The following is a 17,502-nucleotide window of genomic DNA, read 5'->3' as shown; positions in this document are numbered from 1 at the left end:
AGGGCATTCATATTTTAAAGACCTGACCATTCTACTTTAGTGGCAGCTTTGTACTACTGGAAGTTAGGGGAAGTCCATACAATAAGATAGATTCCATCCCCAAAGTCAGGCGTGAGTTTCACTTAGCCACCTTGCGGCCCTCCCACCATGACTCAGTCATGGTTAGACATGCCTTCTTCCTGCCACTGTCCAGAAAAATAGCGTTTCTGGTAATAGTAGATTTGCTGCTTTTAAAAATCTTGTTTTGAAATGAAAGCTTTTCCAATTTTCTTTCTTTCTCCTTGGTTCTACCATTTCCTTTCTCTTCTTGGGCACCATTTGCTTACTGACTTGACACTGCCATACCAAACTGTATATTGAAATTACAATATTATTTAATTATGACAACTGTGTGCACCTCTGGTATTCCAAAGCAGGGATTTTCAACCAGTGTGCCAGAAGAATTTTGAAAACAAGCAATAGCTGATTATTTAGTCAGGGACACTGACCTCTTTTCCCTGAGGTTGTCAAATAAGAAAATAACAACAGCTAACTCAATAGCCATCCTGTGTGAATGAATCAAAATGTTTCCTTTTTTTTTTTTGTCAGATTTGCAAAAAATATCTTTTCTGGTGTGCTGCAGAATTTTAGTAATTAATTGATGTGTACCATAAGATGAAAAAGGTTGAAAATTGCTGTCCTAAAATCTTATAGTGACATTTCATGCAGAGGTAATAGCAGGATTGGAGGCAGGAAAGAGTTTTGAGAAAGGAAAAAATCCCACGTGGCGGGAGCTCGGGGTGTGAGCAGAGGAGGAGGAACCGTGAGGAGGAGGGGGTGCTGGGAGCAGGGTTCTATCCTGATCTGTTCCATTTACTCCACTAAACTTCTGAGTTTACTACAAGTTAACATACTTGGGAAAGTCAATAAGTTATTGTGTGTTTTAATCTTGGAAAGGTAACATAGCACATACAAAAGCATGCAAATAAAATGTTCCTGAGCAGAAGGAAACAGGTATTTTTTTAGGTTGTCTTCCAAAACTCAGTGAAGGGTTTGTTGAAGATGATGACTTCTTTTTCTACTTTTTATTTTTTAAACCCTCACCCTGGAATATGTTTTTATTTATTTTAGCGAGAGGAAGGGAGAGGGATAGAGAAACACTGATCAGTTGCCCCCATACCTAGACTGGGGATTGAACCCGAAACCTGGCTATGTGCCCTGACCAGGAATCGAACCTGTGATCTTTCGGTGTATGGAACAATGCTCCAACCTACTGGGCCACCCACACAGGCCAGGTGAAGGTGACAACTTCTTTTTTTTTATCCTCACCTGAGGACATTTTTCCATTTTTTGTTCAGATAGAGTGGGAGGGAGAGAGAGGAAGAGAGAGAGAGAGAAACATCAACGTGAAAGGGACACATTGAGTGGCTGCCACCCGCATGACCAACCAGGGCCTTGGACAAACTGCAACCGAGGTATGTGCCCTTAGCGGGAACCGAACCCGGGTCTCTCCGGGCCACAGGCCGATGCTATAACTACTGAGCCAAACCGGCCAGGGCGGTGACAACTTCTTAACCACATACCTTTCGTGAAAATTCTCAGGAGGTTAAATTATTCAAAATTATATACTAAGTGTGTGTCAGAAAGTTGAATTGAGATAGAATAGAAAAGACTTGCAACTAATAAAACTCCACTAAGCTAAATTAATGGATTTATAATAGTACATTATTATATATCTGAATTTAAAAAAACACTCTACTTTCTAAAAATCAGTTCTGGAGTAAGTTTTTAAAAACAACGGAAATGAAGCGGGTTTTTTTTCTTTATTTTTTTTTCTGAAAAAAAAAACCAACAACCAAAAAACGAAATATAACAATTAGAAATTATTTGTATTGCTTTTACAGGTGGTACCACAGAAACATCACCAGAAATCAGGCAGAGCGTCTTTTGAGACACGAGGTAATTCAACTTACTCCTGAATTAATCTGTGAATATTTTCAAAGTTTCTGAGAGAGGTACATTGTAAAGAAAGACCTTACCCAACTAAAGCATTTTATTGCTTCCTGTTCTCTTTAGTTTTAAAGTATTATAATTTTATCTCTATACCCATTTTTTCTTTATATACATTTTTTGTTGTCGTAAGCTAGTTGTCTTTGTATCATATTATTTTCTGTTGATTTTCACCATAATTTCAGAAACATGTTTTTCCTGAAATGATTTCAACACCCACATTCTCCAGCTTCGTTCATTCCAAGTGCACTCTAGCAGTACAGTCTGTATTTGAAGTTCCCACACACCTTTGCCTCAGTGCCAGTCAAATACACATCCAATCCTCATAAGCTTAGCTTAGGCTCATTAAAAACACAAATATAGAAAAATTCAAACTGCTGCACCTTCTTTGTTCTTTGGGAACAAAGGGGAGGGTAAGGTAGCCAAAATATCAAGCTCGGGTCAAAACTGCTCATTTAGATCAAAACAAAACAAACTGCATATCGTTTAAATTTCCAACTGATGGTAAATAGTAACTGTGGGTAAATGTAGAGTCAAAACTAGAAAGTAGGCGAGAGGTATGTGTGTCATTGTGCGCTGCTGTCGGATGTTGAGGAAATCTAGAAATGTAAGTGAGAAAGAAGCAGTTCTGTAACTAAAACCTCAATGCCAGTAATGGCTCAGGACCCAGGGAAGGGCCAGGTGAGAGCGGGGGACAGGCAGAGGGACACGGACCCAGCCTCACGGGGGTGGAGGTGGAGGCTACAGGTGGAGCCTGACTCCACTGGCTAGGAGGAACTGTGGGGGGATCTGCCTGGCGCGGTGACAGCAGGTGGCTTTCTGTAAAGTGAGCTTCCTAGGTCCAGAATGAACAAAGAGGTTGACAGGCAGGCAGGACTGGAGAAGAGCAGTCCAGCAGATCCACAGGAAGCCAGGCGGTCACAGGTAACCTGGCCGGAGTCACTGCGCTGAGCTGGTTCAGTGTGAGTGGTTCCGCCCCTGAGAGGAGCCCGAACAGGGTGAGGGTCTCAACACCCCACAGAGACTAGAACAGGCAATTATGTGACAACCGTCGCATTCCCAAACCCAGACAGCACAGCGTGCAGTCCCATTTGGCCATCACGTTTCTTAATGAAAGGAAATGGACAGTGAAGCCCATCCTACAGCTTTCTAGTCCGTCACCACTCCCCAGAGGCAGCCGTGGGAGGAGGGTGTGCTCCATTTTGTCCCTGTGCTTATATTTTTATCATGGCATAAGCAAATAATCCCGTTAGTTTGTATGTTTTAATGTTTGACATAAAGGAGACCATATGTGCAGATTTTAAAAATTAAGCACACTATTTTAAATTTTATTCCAATGGGTACATATAGAGCAAACACATTCCTTTTTTGTTGTTGTTGTTATTTATCTTCAGATAGAGTGGGGGGGGGGAAACATCGATGTGAGAGAGACACATCGAGTGGCCGCCACACATCGAGTGGCTGCCACTCACACGACCCCAACCAGGCTGGGGACAAACTGCAACCAAGGTATGTGCCCCTAGTGGAACCGAACCCGGGACTCTCTGGTCCGCGGGCTGACGCTGTAACCGCTGAGCCAAACGGGCCAGGGCCAAACACATTCCTTTAATCACTGTCTAGTGTTTCATTATATTAATATACCCAAACATGTGTATTTCACTAGTGATAAACATTCAAACTGTTTGTAGTTTCTTACTATTACAAACAGTGCTGCAGAGGACTTCCTTGTACTTGTCATTTGAAACACAAAGGCAAGGGGTTTCTTTTGATTATGCCCAGAAATGGAACGGTCTGGTCAAGGAGGCTGTGCACATTTAACACTACTCCATCCTATCAAATCGTGAGCAAAGCACTCGTACTGGTTTATACTCTTACAGGGAATGAGAAAACTAGTTCCCTGCACTCTCGCCAACAATTGGTAGAGTCACACTTTTTCAATTCATCCAGTGGGAAATTTTATATGTATAGTAAAATGTACATTTCCTTGATAAGCATCTCGATTGAATAACTCGTCATGTGTCTATTGGCCAGTTGCGCTTCCTCTGCTGTTACATGCCTGTTAGTAATCTCTGCTCATTTGTCTGTAGTGTTTGTCTTTTAAACTGACTAATGTATATTTAAAAAATATATTCTGAATGCCAATCTGTTGTCAGTTAGTTATGTGTTACAACTATAGTCTTTGGTTCCTGGCTTCTTATACAGACTTTCTAAAAATGTTAATGTCAAATTTCTCAATATTTTTCTTATGATTTCTGCTCTTTTGTTTATTTGTTTACTATAAGAAATTTCTCTTTTTCCTAAAATAATAAGGGAGTTTTATGTTTTCCCTTAAATGTTTTAAATTTTTTCTTTTCACATTTAAGTATTTAATCTGTCTGGAGAGAGAGAGAGAGAGATTTAAAAATATATACATATTTTCCTATATATCTTAAAATGTTTTCTGTAATTTATATATTTTATAATTTTTATTTTAAAAAAATATACCTTGGTTAAATCGCACTCAGTCATGAAGCATTTAAAATATATATTTCTGGTTTGAGTTTCCTAATATTTTATTTAGCATTTTCCTGTTACATTCAGAGTGATCCAGGCTTCTAAGAATTTATTCTCTTTGTCTGGTTTTAGTATAAAGGTTATACTAGCATCATAAAATAAGCCTCACACTTTTGTCTTTTTTTTCAATCTCTGGAATAGTTGATATTAGATAAAAGTTATTTGCTCCTAACTTAAAGGTTAAATATATGTCTTGTAAAATAGTCTGGACATAGATAATAGATGTGAGAGAGACACATTGATTGGTTGCCTCCCACATGACCCTGACTGGGGCTGATATTGAACCTGCAACTCAGGTATGTGCCCTTGACCAGAAATCAAACCCAAGACCCTTCTGTCCTCTGGCCAATGCTCTAGCCACTGGGCAACACCAGCCAGGCCTATTTCATATTTTAATAGTATGTTCCCATAATTCCAAAATCAAAAGGTTTTGAAAGTTTCTTTCACCCTTGTCCCCAAGCCATCAGTTCCTCTTCCCACAGATAGCAGTTCCCACAGAACTGCTATTATAAGTTTATTTTGTGTGCTTTCAGAGGTATTTAACACATACACATGCCAGTACGATATATTTTTTATTTTTCCATAAATGGTAACATAATATACATACTCTGCTGTACATTACTTTTTTCACTTTAGTGATATACATTAGGTATCTTTCCTCATCAGTATACAAAATGTGTCCTTTCTCATTTTCATCTGCGTAGTATTTGTTAGTCTGGCTGTATCATGATTTATTAAACCAGTCCTTCATTATGGAAATGTAAGCGGTATACACTCTTTTGCTATTAAAACTGCTGCCTAGGTAACTTCCTGTTCTCCTTTATGTGAGTATATTTGCAGGTTACATCCTGAAGGTGGAAATTTGGGGTCAAAGGGAATGTACATTTCTGATATTTGCAGATGTTAAAATGCCCTTTATAAGAGTTGTAGCAATTTCTATCCCTACTAGCAATATGAGAGAGCGCATGTCCCCCCAGGACCTTTCCAGCAAGTGTTTCAATAAAACATTTGGAACTTGGCTCCCTGACATCTCATCTCAGTGTGGATTTCATTTTTGTTTCTCTTATTCTAGGAATGTTAAGCATCTTTTTATATACCAAGCTTTATATATTTGTATTTCCTTTTTTTTTTTTTTTTTTTTTAACCAAAAGGAAAATTTATTTGACAAACAGGCGGACTCCCCACAGTGGGGAGGGGACCCGAGTGGGTTGCCCCTGTATTTCCTTTTCTGTGAAATGTCTGTTCATATCCTTTGCAAAATTTTCTTTCCTTTTTGTTATATGCTTTTCTCACAATTTATAGGACATGTATAACTAGCTATAGTCAAGAAATTAGCCTTTGTGATATGTAACAATACTTTCCCAAGTTTTTCAATTGTTCTGTATTTTTTTTCGCCATGAATAGTAATTGAATTTTTAAAAATGTTTTTATTGATTTTAGAGAGAGAGAGAAAGAGAGAGGGAAAGAGATGTGGGTGAGGAATATAGATTGGGTGCCTCCTGCACGCCCTCTACTGGGGATCTAGCCTGAAACCCCGGCTTGTCCCTGGAGTGGAAACCACTTCTCTGTTCGCAGGAGGCGCTCAACCACCTGAGCCACTCCAGTCAGGGCAGCCATGGATAGTCATTGGACTTTATATATTTGAACTTTTTTCAGACACATTTTTGTAAAGCTTTAAGGTTGTATCAGGTTAGAATTGCCTTTCCTAATTCAAGGTATACTGTATAAAATTTTCCTTGTTTCTTGATTATTTTAGTGGTTTGATTTATCTTTTACATATACATGTTTGATCCGTTTGTAATATTTCTTTGATATATTAAGTGAGGTATGGATTGGACTTTATTTTTTTCTAGATTGTTCCTATGTGTCCTTTTCTGCACTGACTTAGGGTACCACTTCATCCTCAACACCATTCCTCTGGGACTGACTATATCTGAACTTGCTACTTGGTTTCATTGGTCAGCCTCTTCCAATGTGCTGCTCTCGTACTAGTTTCAATACTGAGACTTAAATACCAGCCTTCCTCATTCCTCTTCTTCTTGTATTTTATTTTATTTTTCTTTATTGATTTTAGAGAGAGAGAAAGAGAGAGAGAGAGAGAAACATCGATTGGCTGCCTTCTCTTGATTGGATTAAAAACCTAGGGAGAAAGACAAATTATTTAATATTTAGTTAGAATTTTTTCATTGATAACTGTTCAGAGTTTTACCTTTTGTGCATAGTTGTTGCTGTGTTAGTATTTATGTTAAGCTCCTCTTATATAAAAATTTAGTAGTGTTTCTTCTTTTTATATGCTCTGGAATTATTTGATTAATCTATCATTTCTAAAATTTAAGATTTGGTAACATTACCATGTGTAACTATAGTGCTTTTAAATGTTGTGGCTCTTTTGGAACTTGATCCATTTTTCTGTTCAATAGGTCCATTAAGATTTCTAGCTCTTCTGTCATCAATTTTAATATATTTAATGTTTTAATACATTTTATATTTTATTGAAGTTTTCAAATTTAGTATATAGAGTCAAGAAAAATTTAAATTTTTTCTCCTGGACCCTTGTGACTTTTTTATTTATTTATTTATTTATTTATTTATTTATTTATTTATTTATTTTTTGTGGTACATGCCCCTAGTGGGAACCAAACCTAGGACTCTCTGGTCTGCATGCGACGCTCAGCCACTGAGCCAAACTGGCCAGGGCTCTCCTGGACCCTTGTGACTTATTTTTTTGATAGAATTTCCCATTTATTATTAAGATAATTATCAATTTATCTATTTTATTGTTTTCCTCTTGACAACCAGATTTTGAATTTAATTATTAGATATATTTTATTTCATTACTAGCTGTATTATTTTTGTTATTTAAATAATAATTTATTATGAAAAGAATTCATTATTTTCTGCCTTTGTCTTTATTAATTTCTTTCTTTTACTTTACTTAAATTTATTTCGTAATTCTTACCTAATTTCTCCAGTTGGATACACTTACTTGCATTCTTTTCATTGATATAAGTAATAAGACTACAGATTTACTTCTGAGTATTGCTTGAACTATATAGCAGGGGTTCTAATACATAGATATTTTTCAATTTTATTTAAATTTCTTTGAGTTTTACAAAAGAGAACTAAAAAATGAACAGGTAGCTTTCTCTTTGGAGTTTGTATGCATACATACATATATATCATACATACATATATACACACATACATATATACCATACATACATATACACACACATACATATATACCATACATACATATACACACACATACATATATACAATACATACATCTTGGTCTTTTACGTCTTGTGTCCCCCATGGCATATAATGCAGTCTTTGCACATGGTAGGAATTAAATGAAAGCCAAATGTGATCACTTTAAGTGGCTCTAAGAGGTTCTTTGGTTTGAAGCATCTGGGAGAAGGAGACTCTGCGTCATGGGCTGTGTTCACTTCGAGGTTCAGCCATGCGGTTTGGGTTGTGCAGTTCTCAAACGATGTATCAGCACTTGCAGGTGTAAACTTTCATCTGTTGGACAAGATTCTGAGATACTTTCCTCTTCACAGTGTAAGCACCCAGTAAAGCTGAAACATTTCACAATATCAAACAAATAAATCAACTAAAACTGTCCAACATTCGAGATTATTTGAAAGCAATTCACAGCTTTATTGAGATTTCCCAAGAAAGTCAGTGGGGATCCAATCCATAAACTACCATCAATTTTACTATATTCTTCCCTCTTGCCATTTCCCGTTTTGTCTTTCCCATACCCCTAGAACAACTAAAATGGCTCCCCTTGCTCTTCTCTCTAGACTCCCCAAATTTATTCTCTCTTCATCAAACTCTGGTCTCTTTCCCACTCCCCATCCCAACAATTTCAGATGTATTTCTCCCTTCCTCCTGCATCCCCACCTGTCATTTCCTTTCTTTTCTTCCAAAGTACAGTCTGTCCCTCTGTCTCAGAGTTCTTCCTACTCATCGGCTATTTCACCCTATTATCCTGATCAATAACAAAGATAACTAAATGGTGGGACACAAGGTTACCAAATACAGAAATTTTCTTAGGAAAATTGGGGGCAAAGTTTTAAAATACTCATATGTAATAAATTCTTGTCCTAATTATATCCTATTGTAGAGGTATTATTTCTAAACCCGTACTTGTAAAGACAAGTCAGTATAGCTTTGGTTTTCATTACTGAGATGTAAGTTTGTCTTTCTTTCTAATAAAAAGTAAACTTGTATAATGAATGAATTGTTTTGCAGTCTAAAGAAGGCGCCTTTATTGTCCGAGATTCAAGACATCTGGGATCCTACACAATCTCTGTGTTTACAAGAGATAGGAGGTAAGCAATTGTGACCTTGGTCACTTAAGAAATAACAATCCTTAGGATAGTCTTTTTTTTTTATCCTCACCCGAGGACATTTTTCCACTTTTTGTTCAGATAGAGTGGGAGGGAGGGAGAGGAAGAGATAGAGAGAGAGAAACATCGACGTGAAAGGGACACATCGAGTGGCCACCACCCGCACAACCAACCAGGGCCGGGGACAGACTGCAACCGAGGTACGTGCCCTTAGCGGGAACCGAACCCGGGTCTCTCTGGACCACAGGCCGACGCTCTAACCGCTGAGCCAAACTGGCCAGGGTTTTTTGTTTTGTTTTTTAAGGACAGTCCTTTTTATGGAGACACCATCACTTAGAGAACGTAAGAGAGAGCCTAGCATATGGAGATTGCTGCACTGAAAATTAAGACAACTGACCAATTCAAGTTGTATCCCTAGCAAGCTCGTGTGTAGCATTGGGTGTTCTTAAGTTCTCTCTTCCCCTTTTCTCAGCCATCAAGTGAGGAGATTAGATCAGTTGTGGCCGAGCTGGCGGTGATTTCCTCATGTCCCTTGGTCTGTCCTGGGTTTACCTGCAGAAGAGTCCACCTGCCCTGAGAAAGCTTCCTTTGTCTTTCTGCCTGAGGATGGTTTCTGCACCAGGGAACTCATGGTCCCCATGGCTAGGCTGGAAGTAACATCCTGAGAATTAACATCCTAGGAGCGACCCTCCATCAGTGAGGAGTGGGAGTTGGTGTATAAGCACCTCAGCTTCTTTGCACTTTTGTGGAACAACTCTGAGGTCTTTCCACGGTCTCTCAGCTTTCTGTAAGGACTAAGCTCCAGTTGCCCATAGCAAAACCGCTTATCAATACACCCATTATTGGTTTTTGTCCCTTCTTTGTCTCACATCACCTCACAGTGCAATACTTCATTCACTTAACCCATACTTGATATTCAGTAAGTACTTATGTGCCCATTATAAGATCTAGTTGTCACCTAGACAACTTTGGCTGAACCGATGTTTGATCCTAAGGCCCCGATCAGACAGCTGAGGAATTTTCCTGGGATGATGAGGAACCTGTTTAATTTAATCCAATCTGCTCTTCGGTGTGTAGTGTGGCCAGGCGAAGAGTTTTACAGGTGGAGTTCTGTTGCTTGATGAATTAATTTAGTTCCAAAGTGATCTTTGGCTTGTTTACTAATTCACATGTTGTTGACAGTAGAAGCATGGAGGCTACCATCAAACATTATCAGATTAAGAAGAATGACTCAGGAGAGTGGTACGTGGCTGAGAGGCACTTCTTTCAGTCAATCCCCGAGTTGGTCTGGTATCACCAGCACAACGCAGCAGGTAAGTCAGGAACTGGTTGGGAGGGTCGGGGACCAGGCTCTCGATAGGCAACGCATCTTTGGTCTCAGACACTTAACAAATAGCCCTATAAAAATGTGTGAGAGCTTGAAATGCAACATGCTTCTGAACAGTTCTCTTCATTGACGCCTCCTTGTTTTTCTAGTCAGAGGGCAAGAGCTAGACCAATTTTTTACATTTCTGCTAAGTTAGAAAAATGATAGGTGACAGGGAAGCAAAGGCTATTTAGTGATCATGTATTTGTTCTTGAACGTTGCATAGGACTAATGTGGTAGGACTTTCAGTGTCCTAAAGAATCATGTGTCCTTTCCTTGCCCCCATAAATCTGCTCTCTACTGCAGACTATTGCCATAGGCAATGACCCTTAAATCTCTTGGTCTCTGTTCGTTTTTGTTTGGAGAACAGAAGAAGTTCCACAGGACGCAGGCTTTCACTAATTACATTTTGGCCTAAATATACTGGAGGCATATTTAACCCCCATCCCCAGCTATTGTTGGTAATAATTACCATTTTTGCAAACATGTCATCTACGGAGAGATATAAGATTCCAGAAAGTTCCACTGCAATTGCAATCACATCTCTGGCCTTCAGCCCTCACCCAATTTCTGCTAGACCACTGGGAACCCATGGGGGAATCCTCTTACCCGAGCATCATAGAATTTGAAACCCACTGTAATTCTTCATATTGTTGTACTTCTTGTTGTGCAATACTGGTCTAGATTGCTCTCATAAAAAGCTATGTTGACAAAAAAGACCTCTTTTGGAAAGCAGCCACTTCCCCATTATTCTGATTCTAAACATCAGGAATAAATCCGAGGACATAGTTATCCACTTGTGGACTGAGTCCCCGTGGATATCCCAGATGGTCGAGGGGGTTTGGTTACAGAGGAAGTGGCAACGTGTCTGGGTGGGCCAGGGAGGGCCTGTCTGTGGCGAGAGGTAGAAACCCTTTGAATGAGACCAGTTCTGTTTTCTCCTTCACCCTCCTCTTTCCCCTCCTTCAAAGACAAAATTTAAGAAACAGAGTGGTTGTGGTGGTGAGGTTAAAAAAATACCGAGGTAGATCAGGATGTGCTAACGTGAAAAGATGTTAGTGATAAGTTGTTTAGTAAAAAAAAGTACAAAGCAGTATGTTTAGAGTATAGTGCCGCTTTTGAAAAAATACACCTTTGTACATGTATATGTGCATAGAAAAACTTGACGTTTAGGTAATAACTTTTATTTAAAAATTTTTTTTATTAATTTATTTTGGTTACAGATGTTTCTCCTTTTTCCTGCATTGACACTCTCCTTCTGATCCCCCCGCCTACCCCGTCCTCAGCATTGTTGTCTATGTCCATGGTTACGCATACATGCATATAAGTTCTGTGGTTTATTTCTTCCCTCCCCCCCCCCCCCCCCCTTCTGAGGTTTGTCAGTCTGTGCCCTGCTTCTATGTCCCTGGGTCTATTTTGTTCATCAGCTTGTTTTTTTTTTCATGATATTCCACAAATCAGTGACATCATGTAATATTTGTCTTTCTCTGATTGGCTTGTTTTGCTTAGGATAATACTCTCCAGTTCCCTCCATGAAGTCTCAAAGGATACGAGATCTTTTTTTCTTACAGCTATATAGTATTCCATTGTATATATGTAACACAGCTTTTTTATCCACTCGTGTATTGATGGACACTTGGATCCAGATCTTAGCGATAGTGCTGCTATGAACATAGGGGTACATATATTCTTTCTGATTGGTGTTTCAGGCTTCTTAGGGTATATTCCTAGAAGTGGAATCACTGGGACAAATGGCAGTTCAATTTTTAATTTTTTGAGGTAACACCATAGTGTTTTCCACAGTGGCTGCACCAGTCTGCATTCCTACCAGCAGTGTACTAGAGTCCCCTTTTCTCCACACCATCGCCAGCACTTGTTGTTTGATGATTTGTTGATGGCGGCCATTCTGACAGGTGTGAGGTGATACCTCATTGTTGTTTTAATTTGCATCTCTCTGATGATTAGTGATGTTGAGCATTTTTTCATATGTCTCTTGGCTAGGTAATAATTTTTAAACTAATTAGATTATAATAGACTACTAACTGTTTAGGTTTATTTCTGGGGAATGAAACTTGGGGTATGGACAGCTTTTATTTTATGCTTCATAAATTGTTTTTTTTTTTTTTTTTTTTTTTTTTTATCCTCACCCGAGGATATTTTTCCATTTTTTGTACAGATAGAGTGGGAGGGAGAGAGAGGAAGGGAGAGAGAGAGAGAAACATCGACGTGAAGGGACACATCGAGTGGCTGCCACCCGCACGACCAACCAGGGCCGGGGACAAACTGCAACCGAAGTACGTGCCCTTAGCGGGAACCGAACCCGGGTCTCTCCAGACCGCAGGCCGACGCTCTAACCGCTGAGCCAAACCGGCCATAAATTGTTTTAAGGTTTAATTTTTTATTACAATGTACATAAATTATTCTTACAATATATAATACAGATAACTTTTAAAATAAAAAAAAGCCTTGGTCAGTTTTGCTCAGCGGTTAGAGCATCGGCCTGTGGTCCAGAGAGTCCCGGGTTTGGTTCCCGCTAAGGGCATGTACCTTGGTTGCAGTTTGTCCCCGGCCCTGGTTGGGTCATGCAGGTGGCAACCACTCGATGTGTCCCTTTCACGTTGATGTTTCTCTCTCTCTCTCTCCCCCACTCTATCTGAACAAAAAATGGAAAAATGTCCTCGGATGAGGGTAAAAAATAAATAAAATAAAATAAAATAAAAACTGGATCAAACAATGAAAACAGCGCCTGAAAATGTAAAACTATGGCTGTTATTTATTAAAGAAAAGAAGTAGAAAAGAAATACAGCAACAAGAGAGAAGGATGATAGGGGAAAGGCATGGCAGTCAGAAATAATCTACCTTTATGGTAGATTTACTTTAGGCCAGACCCTGTCCTCAGTGCTTTTATGTATATTTATTTACTTAATCTTTAAGTAAATAAAGGTATTTACCTACCTCGAGGTAGGTGCTGTTGCTAACTTTATCTTACAGACGGGGAAACTGAGGCATGCGTTGTGAGGAAACTTGCTCAAGGTCACACAGTTACGTAGTATCTGCACTGAGGCTCGAACTCACAGAAATCTTTAAAACCACTGGAGCCATTGAGCCTGTTAAATCCAGAGTCTGCTTTCAACTACAGCTGTCATTTCCAGAAAGAGGCAAATTGTATCTTCGAAGAATATTTGGGAGGGTCCACTTTTGGAAGAGGCTGTGAATTGAAACCCATGACTATTTAAATGTCTGCGATCTGGCTTCTGCCTCCATCGCCCTGTGGTTTACAGGTGAACCTCATATTGCCCCACATGGTGGTACTTTCTAGTTCTCATATTTTCAGTCCTCTCTGCTATATTTGACAGAGTCACCCCTTGAACTTCCCTGCTTCCTAGATGTTTTGACACCACCCATTTTTCTTCTCTCATTCAGATCTTCCTTTTGGGTCTTCCCATTGGGTCCTACTTCTGTTCTCTTAAACATTGGTGTTCCTCCAGGATCCATCCCTGATCACTTCTCTTTTCAACCATACACTCCAGTGATGAAACAGAATTCTTTATCTTCTATCGATGCTCTTCCTCCAAACCTCCTCCTCCTCCTGTTGTCTATCTCAGATAATGGTATCATCATCCCACCAATTACAGGGGCTGGAAACACAGGAGTCATAACAGATGCTTCCATTCTTCTTACCGTCTAACATCTGATTATTAAGTGCAATTAATTCCATATCCTAAGTATGTCTGGTGTAGGTCCCTGCTGCTCCCTGACTCTCAGAGTTGCTCTAACCATTGCTTACTTGGACAATTGCAGTCGCCTCTTTACTGGTCTTGTTTTTGATGTGGCCTTCCTCTCAGTCTGTCTACTATGCTATTGTCAGAATGATCTGTTAAAAATGTAAATTTGACCATGCCTCTCCCTTATTTGGGAACTTTCAATGGCTTCCTCTCACCTGCTGGAAGATGTAACGCTCCCTGGAATGGCCCGTCATAACCAGAGTCTACCTACCACTCAAGTGCCATTTCTTGCCCTTCCTACCTCCACTTTTTGTTCATCCTGTTTCACACCTCTAAGTATCATGCCCTTCTGTTACTTATGCCGAAAATGTCCTTCATAGATTCTCCTCATAGGTTAGCTCCATTTGTTAGATTCATCTCGGTACCATTTCTTCCCAGAAAACTTCTTTGAATCCAACAATGTGTGAGGTGCTCTTGCTCTGTGTCCCAGAGCACCGAGTGCACCTCCAGCACAGGACTTATTCCTTTACCATGGGAACTGCCTCTCTTTGCCTGTCTTCCCTCCCTGAGATGGAGCCCTGTGGGCAGGGTCCTCCGGGACTTGGGGGGGAGGGGTCTTCCTAGAAGCACTTAATAATGCTAATTTCTGTTCTGATATTGGCTAAGCTTGTTTCTGTCTTCCAACCTTTGCACATGCTGTTCCATCTACCTGGAATGCTCTTCCTTCTGATTTTTGTTTGATGGCTCCTTGTTAATTAATGTCAGCATAGCTATTATCTTATCAGAAAGGTCTTCCTTGAGCACCCACTTTAAAGCAGCTATATTTGATCATTCTGCCTTGAACTCATTGTCTTCTACTTTTTCATGTGTGTTAAATTTCTTATAAACAAGTACATGCACATATAGAATGAAAGCATCATGAGAGCAGGGACCATCGATGTCATTCACTGCTGTCTCCCACCATCTAGATAATGCTCATCCATTTCCAGGCCCTCAGTAAACATTAGTTGAAGAAATAAATAATAAAGGCTTGTTGAATTAGACTGAAATTGACTGTGTAGAACACTACATGTTGGCACAATCAAAAGAAATATCATTTACTTGTTTATGCTATTAAAAAAAAGTCCTTTCGAAAAGTAGGATGAGGAAATATGGTTACACTTAAGCGTATTTGGTTGAATAAATTGGTACAACTTTTGTTAGACACCCTTTGATCTGGAAACCACATTTTAAGGAATTTATCCTGAGATGGTAATTTGAGAGGTTCAAACAAATATACGTTCAAGATCATACAGCATATTTTACAGTAGGGAAATCTTGGAATTCACTTTAAGGTCTATTTATAGTCATGACATGTAAAAAGCTTATAGCAGACATTTACATTTCTGTAAAATGAATTGGATGTGTATGTGCTCCCAATACATGTACAGAGATTTCTGCAAAGATGTTTACCAAAATGATAACAGTATATCTCTTGTTAATATTTTATGAGGGATCTTTATTTCATCTTTATATGTTCTTTAAGTCTTTAATTTGTGTTCAAAGAGCATATATTATTTTATAAAAAATGTTTTTCAAATGCGAAAAATAAGCAAACAGACTAAGTAGAATACTTTTTTGCCTTATTTATGTGAAAACTGGTACTGTAGTCTTGTATGTTATTTCTATTAGTAACTAGGCTTCAAACGCTGATTTCTCTTTCTCCTTAGGTCTCATGACCCGTCTCCGCTACCCCGTTGGGCTGATGGGCAGCTGTTTGCCAGCCACAGCTGGTTTTAGCTATGGTAATGTGTACATATGTGCTCAAGTAACATATCAAACCCAGTAAAGAATTTACCCCGAGTTCCCTCTATGTTCTTTCAATTCTCAGCTCTGAGATGTTTATGAAGATATGTTTCTTCTCAGAGTTTAAATCCCCCTTCTGAGATATTTAAATATATGCACCTCATAAGGGCAATTTAAACATTGGGGGAAAATGTGTTACTTTTTTTTTTTTTTAATCCTCACCTGAGGACATTTTTCCATTTTTTTATTCAGACAGAGTGGGAGGGAGGGAGAGAGAGAGAGAGAGAGAGAGAGAAACATCGACGTGAAAGGGACACATCGAGTGGCTGCCACCTGCACGACCCATCCAGTGCCGGGGACAAACTGCAACCGAGGCACATGCCCTTAGCGGAACCGAACCTGGGTCTCTCCGGACCATAGGCCAACGCTCTAACCACTGAGCAAAACCGGCCAGTGGTGAAAATGTTTTACTTTTATTCCAAATTTTATTGAATATTATTAAGAACGCTTTTGATAAATTACAGTTCTTTTCATTTGAATGCTTGGGCTTTGCTCTCTGGGTACTTAGGTGGCTGGGAAATGACTGCTCACCAAGAGAAACTGTTAAAACGAGCTGCTAAAAGTGGCCTCATCACCTTGTCAAATAGAATCTGGAAAAAATTTGATTTGAACCCTTTTCTAGTGAATGTGTTATTTGCAAATCTGTGAGAGTACATAAAGTCAAACAAGGAATCCTGTATTCTAATTTGGTGATACTTTATTCCCTTAAATTTTCCTCAATTGTGGGACTCAGAATATATTGGGGGAAAAAATAACACAGCTATATTGTATAAAAGGTAACCAGGACTCAGGCTCTCTATGTTAATTGAGTTGGAAAGGTGATTTCAGGATACTATTTCCTTGTCCCATAAATACTATGTATAATAAAAGTTCCACCATTAGCAATTTAAGTTACAATGATCCTGTTTAATTTTTAAAAACTAAACTTCTCAATTTTTAACATCCAGAGCAGTGCACAATTTCTAAATCTATAGCTCAGTTAGTTTTGCCCGATTTTGACGACTTTATATCAGTGGAACTGGACACCACACATTGTTTTGTGTCTGGCTTCTTTCTCTCCTTCCGTGTGTCGGCTCCATGGCATTGGGTGTGGTCGGTTCCTTTTCACTGTGCTGTGGTGCTGCATCGCGTGACTATACCACAGTGGATTCTTTATCGATAGCCATTTGGGTTGTAACCAGTTTTTCTCTTATAATTAGTATGGTTATGAACTTTCTTGTATGTATCTTGATGAAGTTCAGTACACATTTATGGTCCAATGTTGGATATGTAACAAGAGTAGAATTTCTGGGTCATAGGCTATGCACTTAGATTTCATCAGTTGTCCAACCAGCTTAACCAAATTACATTTCAGTCAACAGTGTATGGAGTTCTAGCTGCTCCATACCTTTGCCCTTATGGATATTTGGTATTCTCATGTTTTTTGTTTGTTTGTGTTTTGTTTTATTTTCACTTTAGCCAGTCTAGTAAGTAATTAGTATCTCATTTTGGTTTAAATGTGCAATTCCCTGATGACTAATTATTTTGATCATCTTCTCATAGGTTAGTGGCCATTTGGGTATTCTTTTTTGTGAGAAAATGATATTCCATTTTTTTAACCCTTAAAAATAGGAGTATCTGCCATTTTTCTGATTGAGTTATTCATATTCTGAATAGGTATTCT

The 17,502-nt window shown here is 39.0% G+C and overlaps 1 protein-coding gene across 1 annotated transcript in view; it reads left to right on the top strand.

Annotated features, from left to right (window-relative positions):
- The window catches only part of TXK (TXK tyrosine kinase), a 46,441-nt gene that overhangs the window by 12,117 nt on the left and 16,822 nt on the right, over positions 1 to 17,502 (top strand). The window contains exons 5-8 of the mRNA XM_036277771.1: positions 1,884 to 1,938; positions 8,806 to 8,885; positions 10,089 to 10,216; positions 15,704 to 15,778. Coding sequence (XP_036133664.1) covers positions 1,884 to 1,938; positions 8,806 to 8,885; positions 10,089 to 10,216; positions 15,704 to 15,778 — 338 coding nt within the window. The remainder of the gene's footprint in view (positions 1 to 1,883; positions 1,939 to 8,805; positions 8,886 to 10,088; positions 10,217 to 15,703; positions 15,779 to 17,502) is intronic.

This window comes from Molossus molossus, unplaced genomic scaffold, assembly GCF_014108415.1.
Source record: "Molossus molossus isolate mMolMol1 unplaced genomic scaffold, mMolMol1.p scaffold_m16_p_1, whole genome shotgun sequence".
NCBI lineage: Eukaryota > Metazoa > Chordata > Mammalia > Chiroptera > Molossidae > Molossus > Molossus molossus.
The sequence above is the reverse complement of the archived record's forward strand: the minus strand, read 5'-3'. Positions and strand labels throughout refer to the sequence as shown.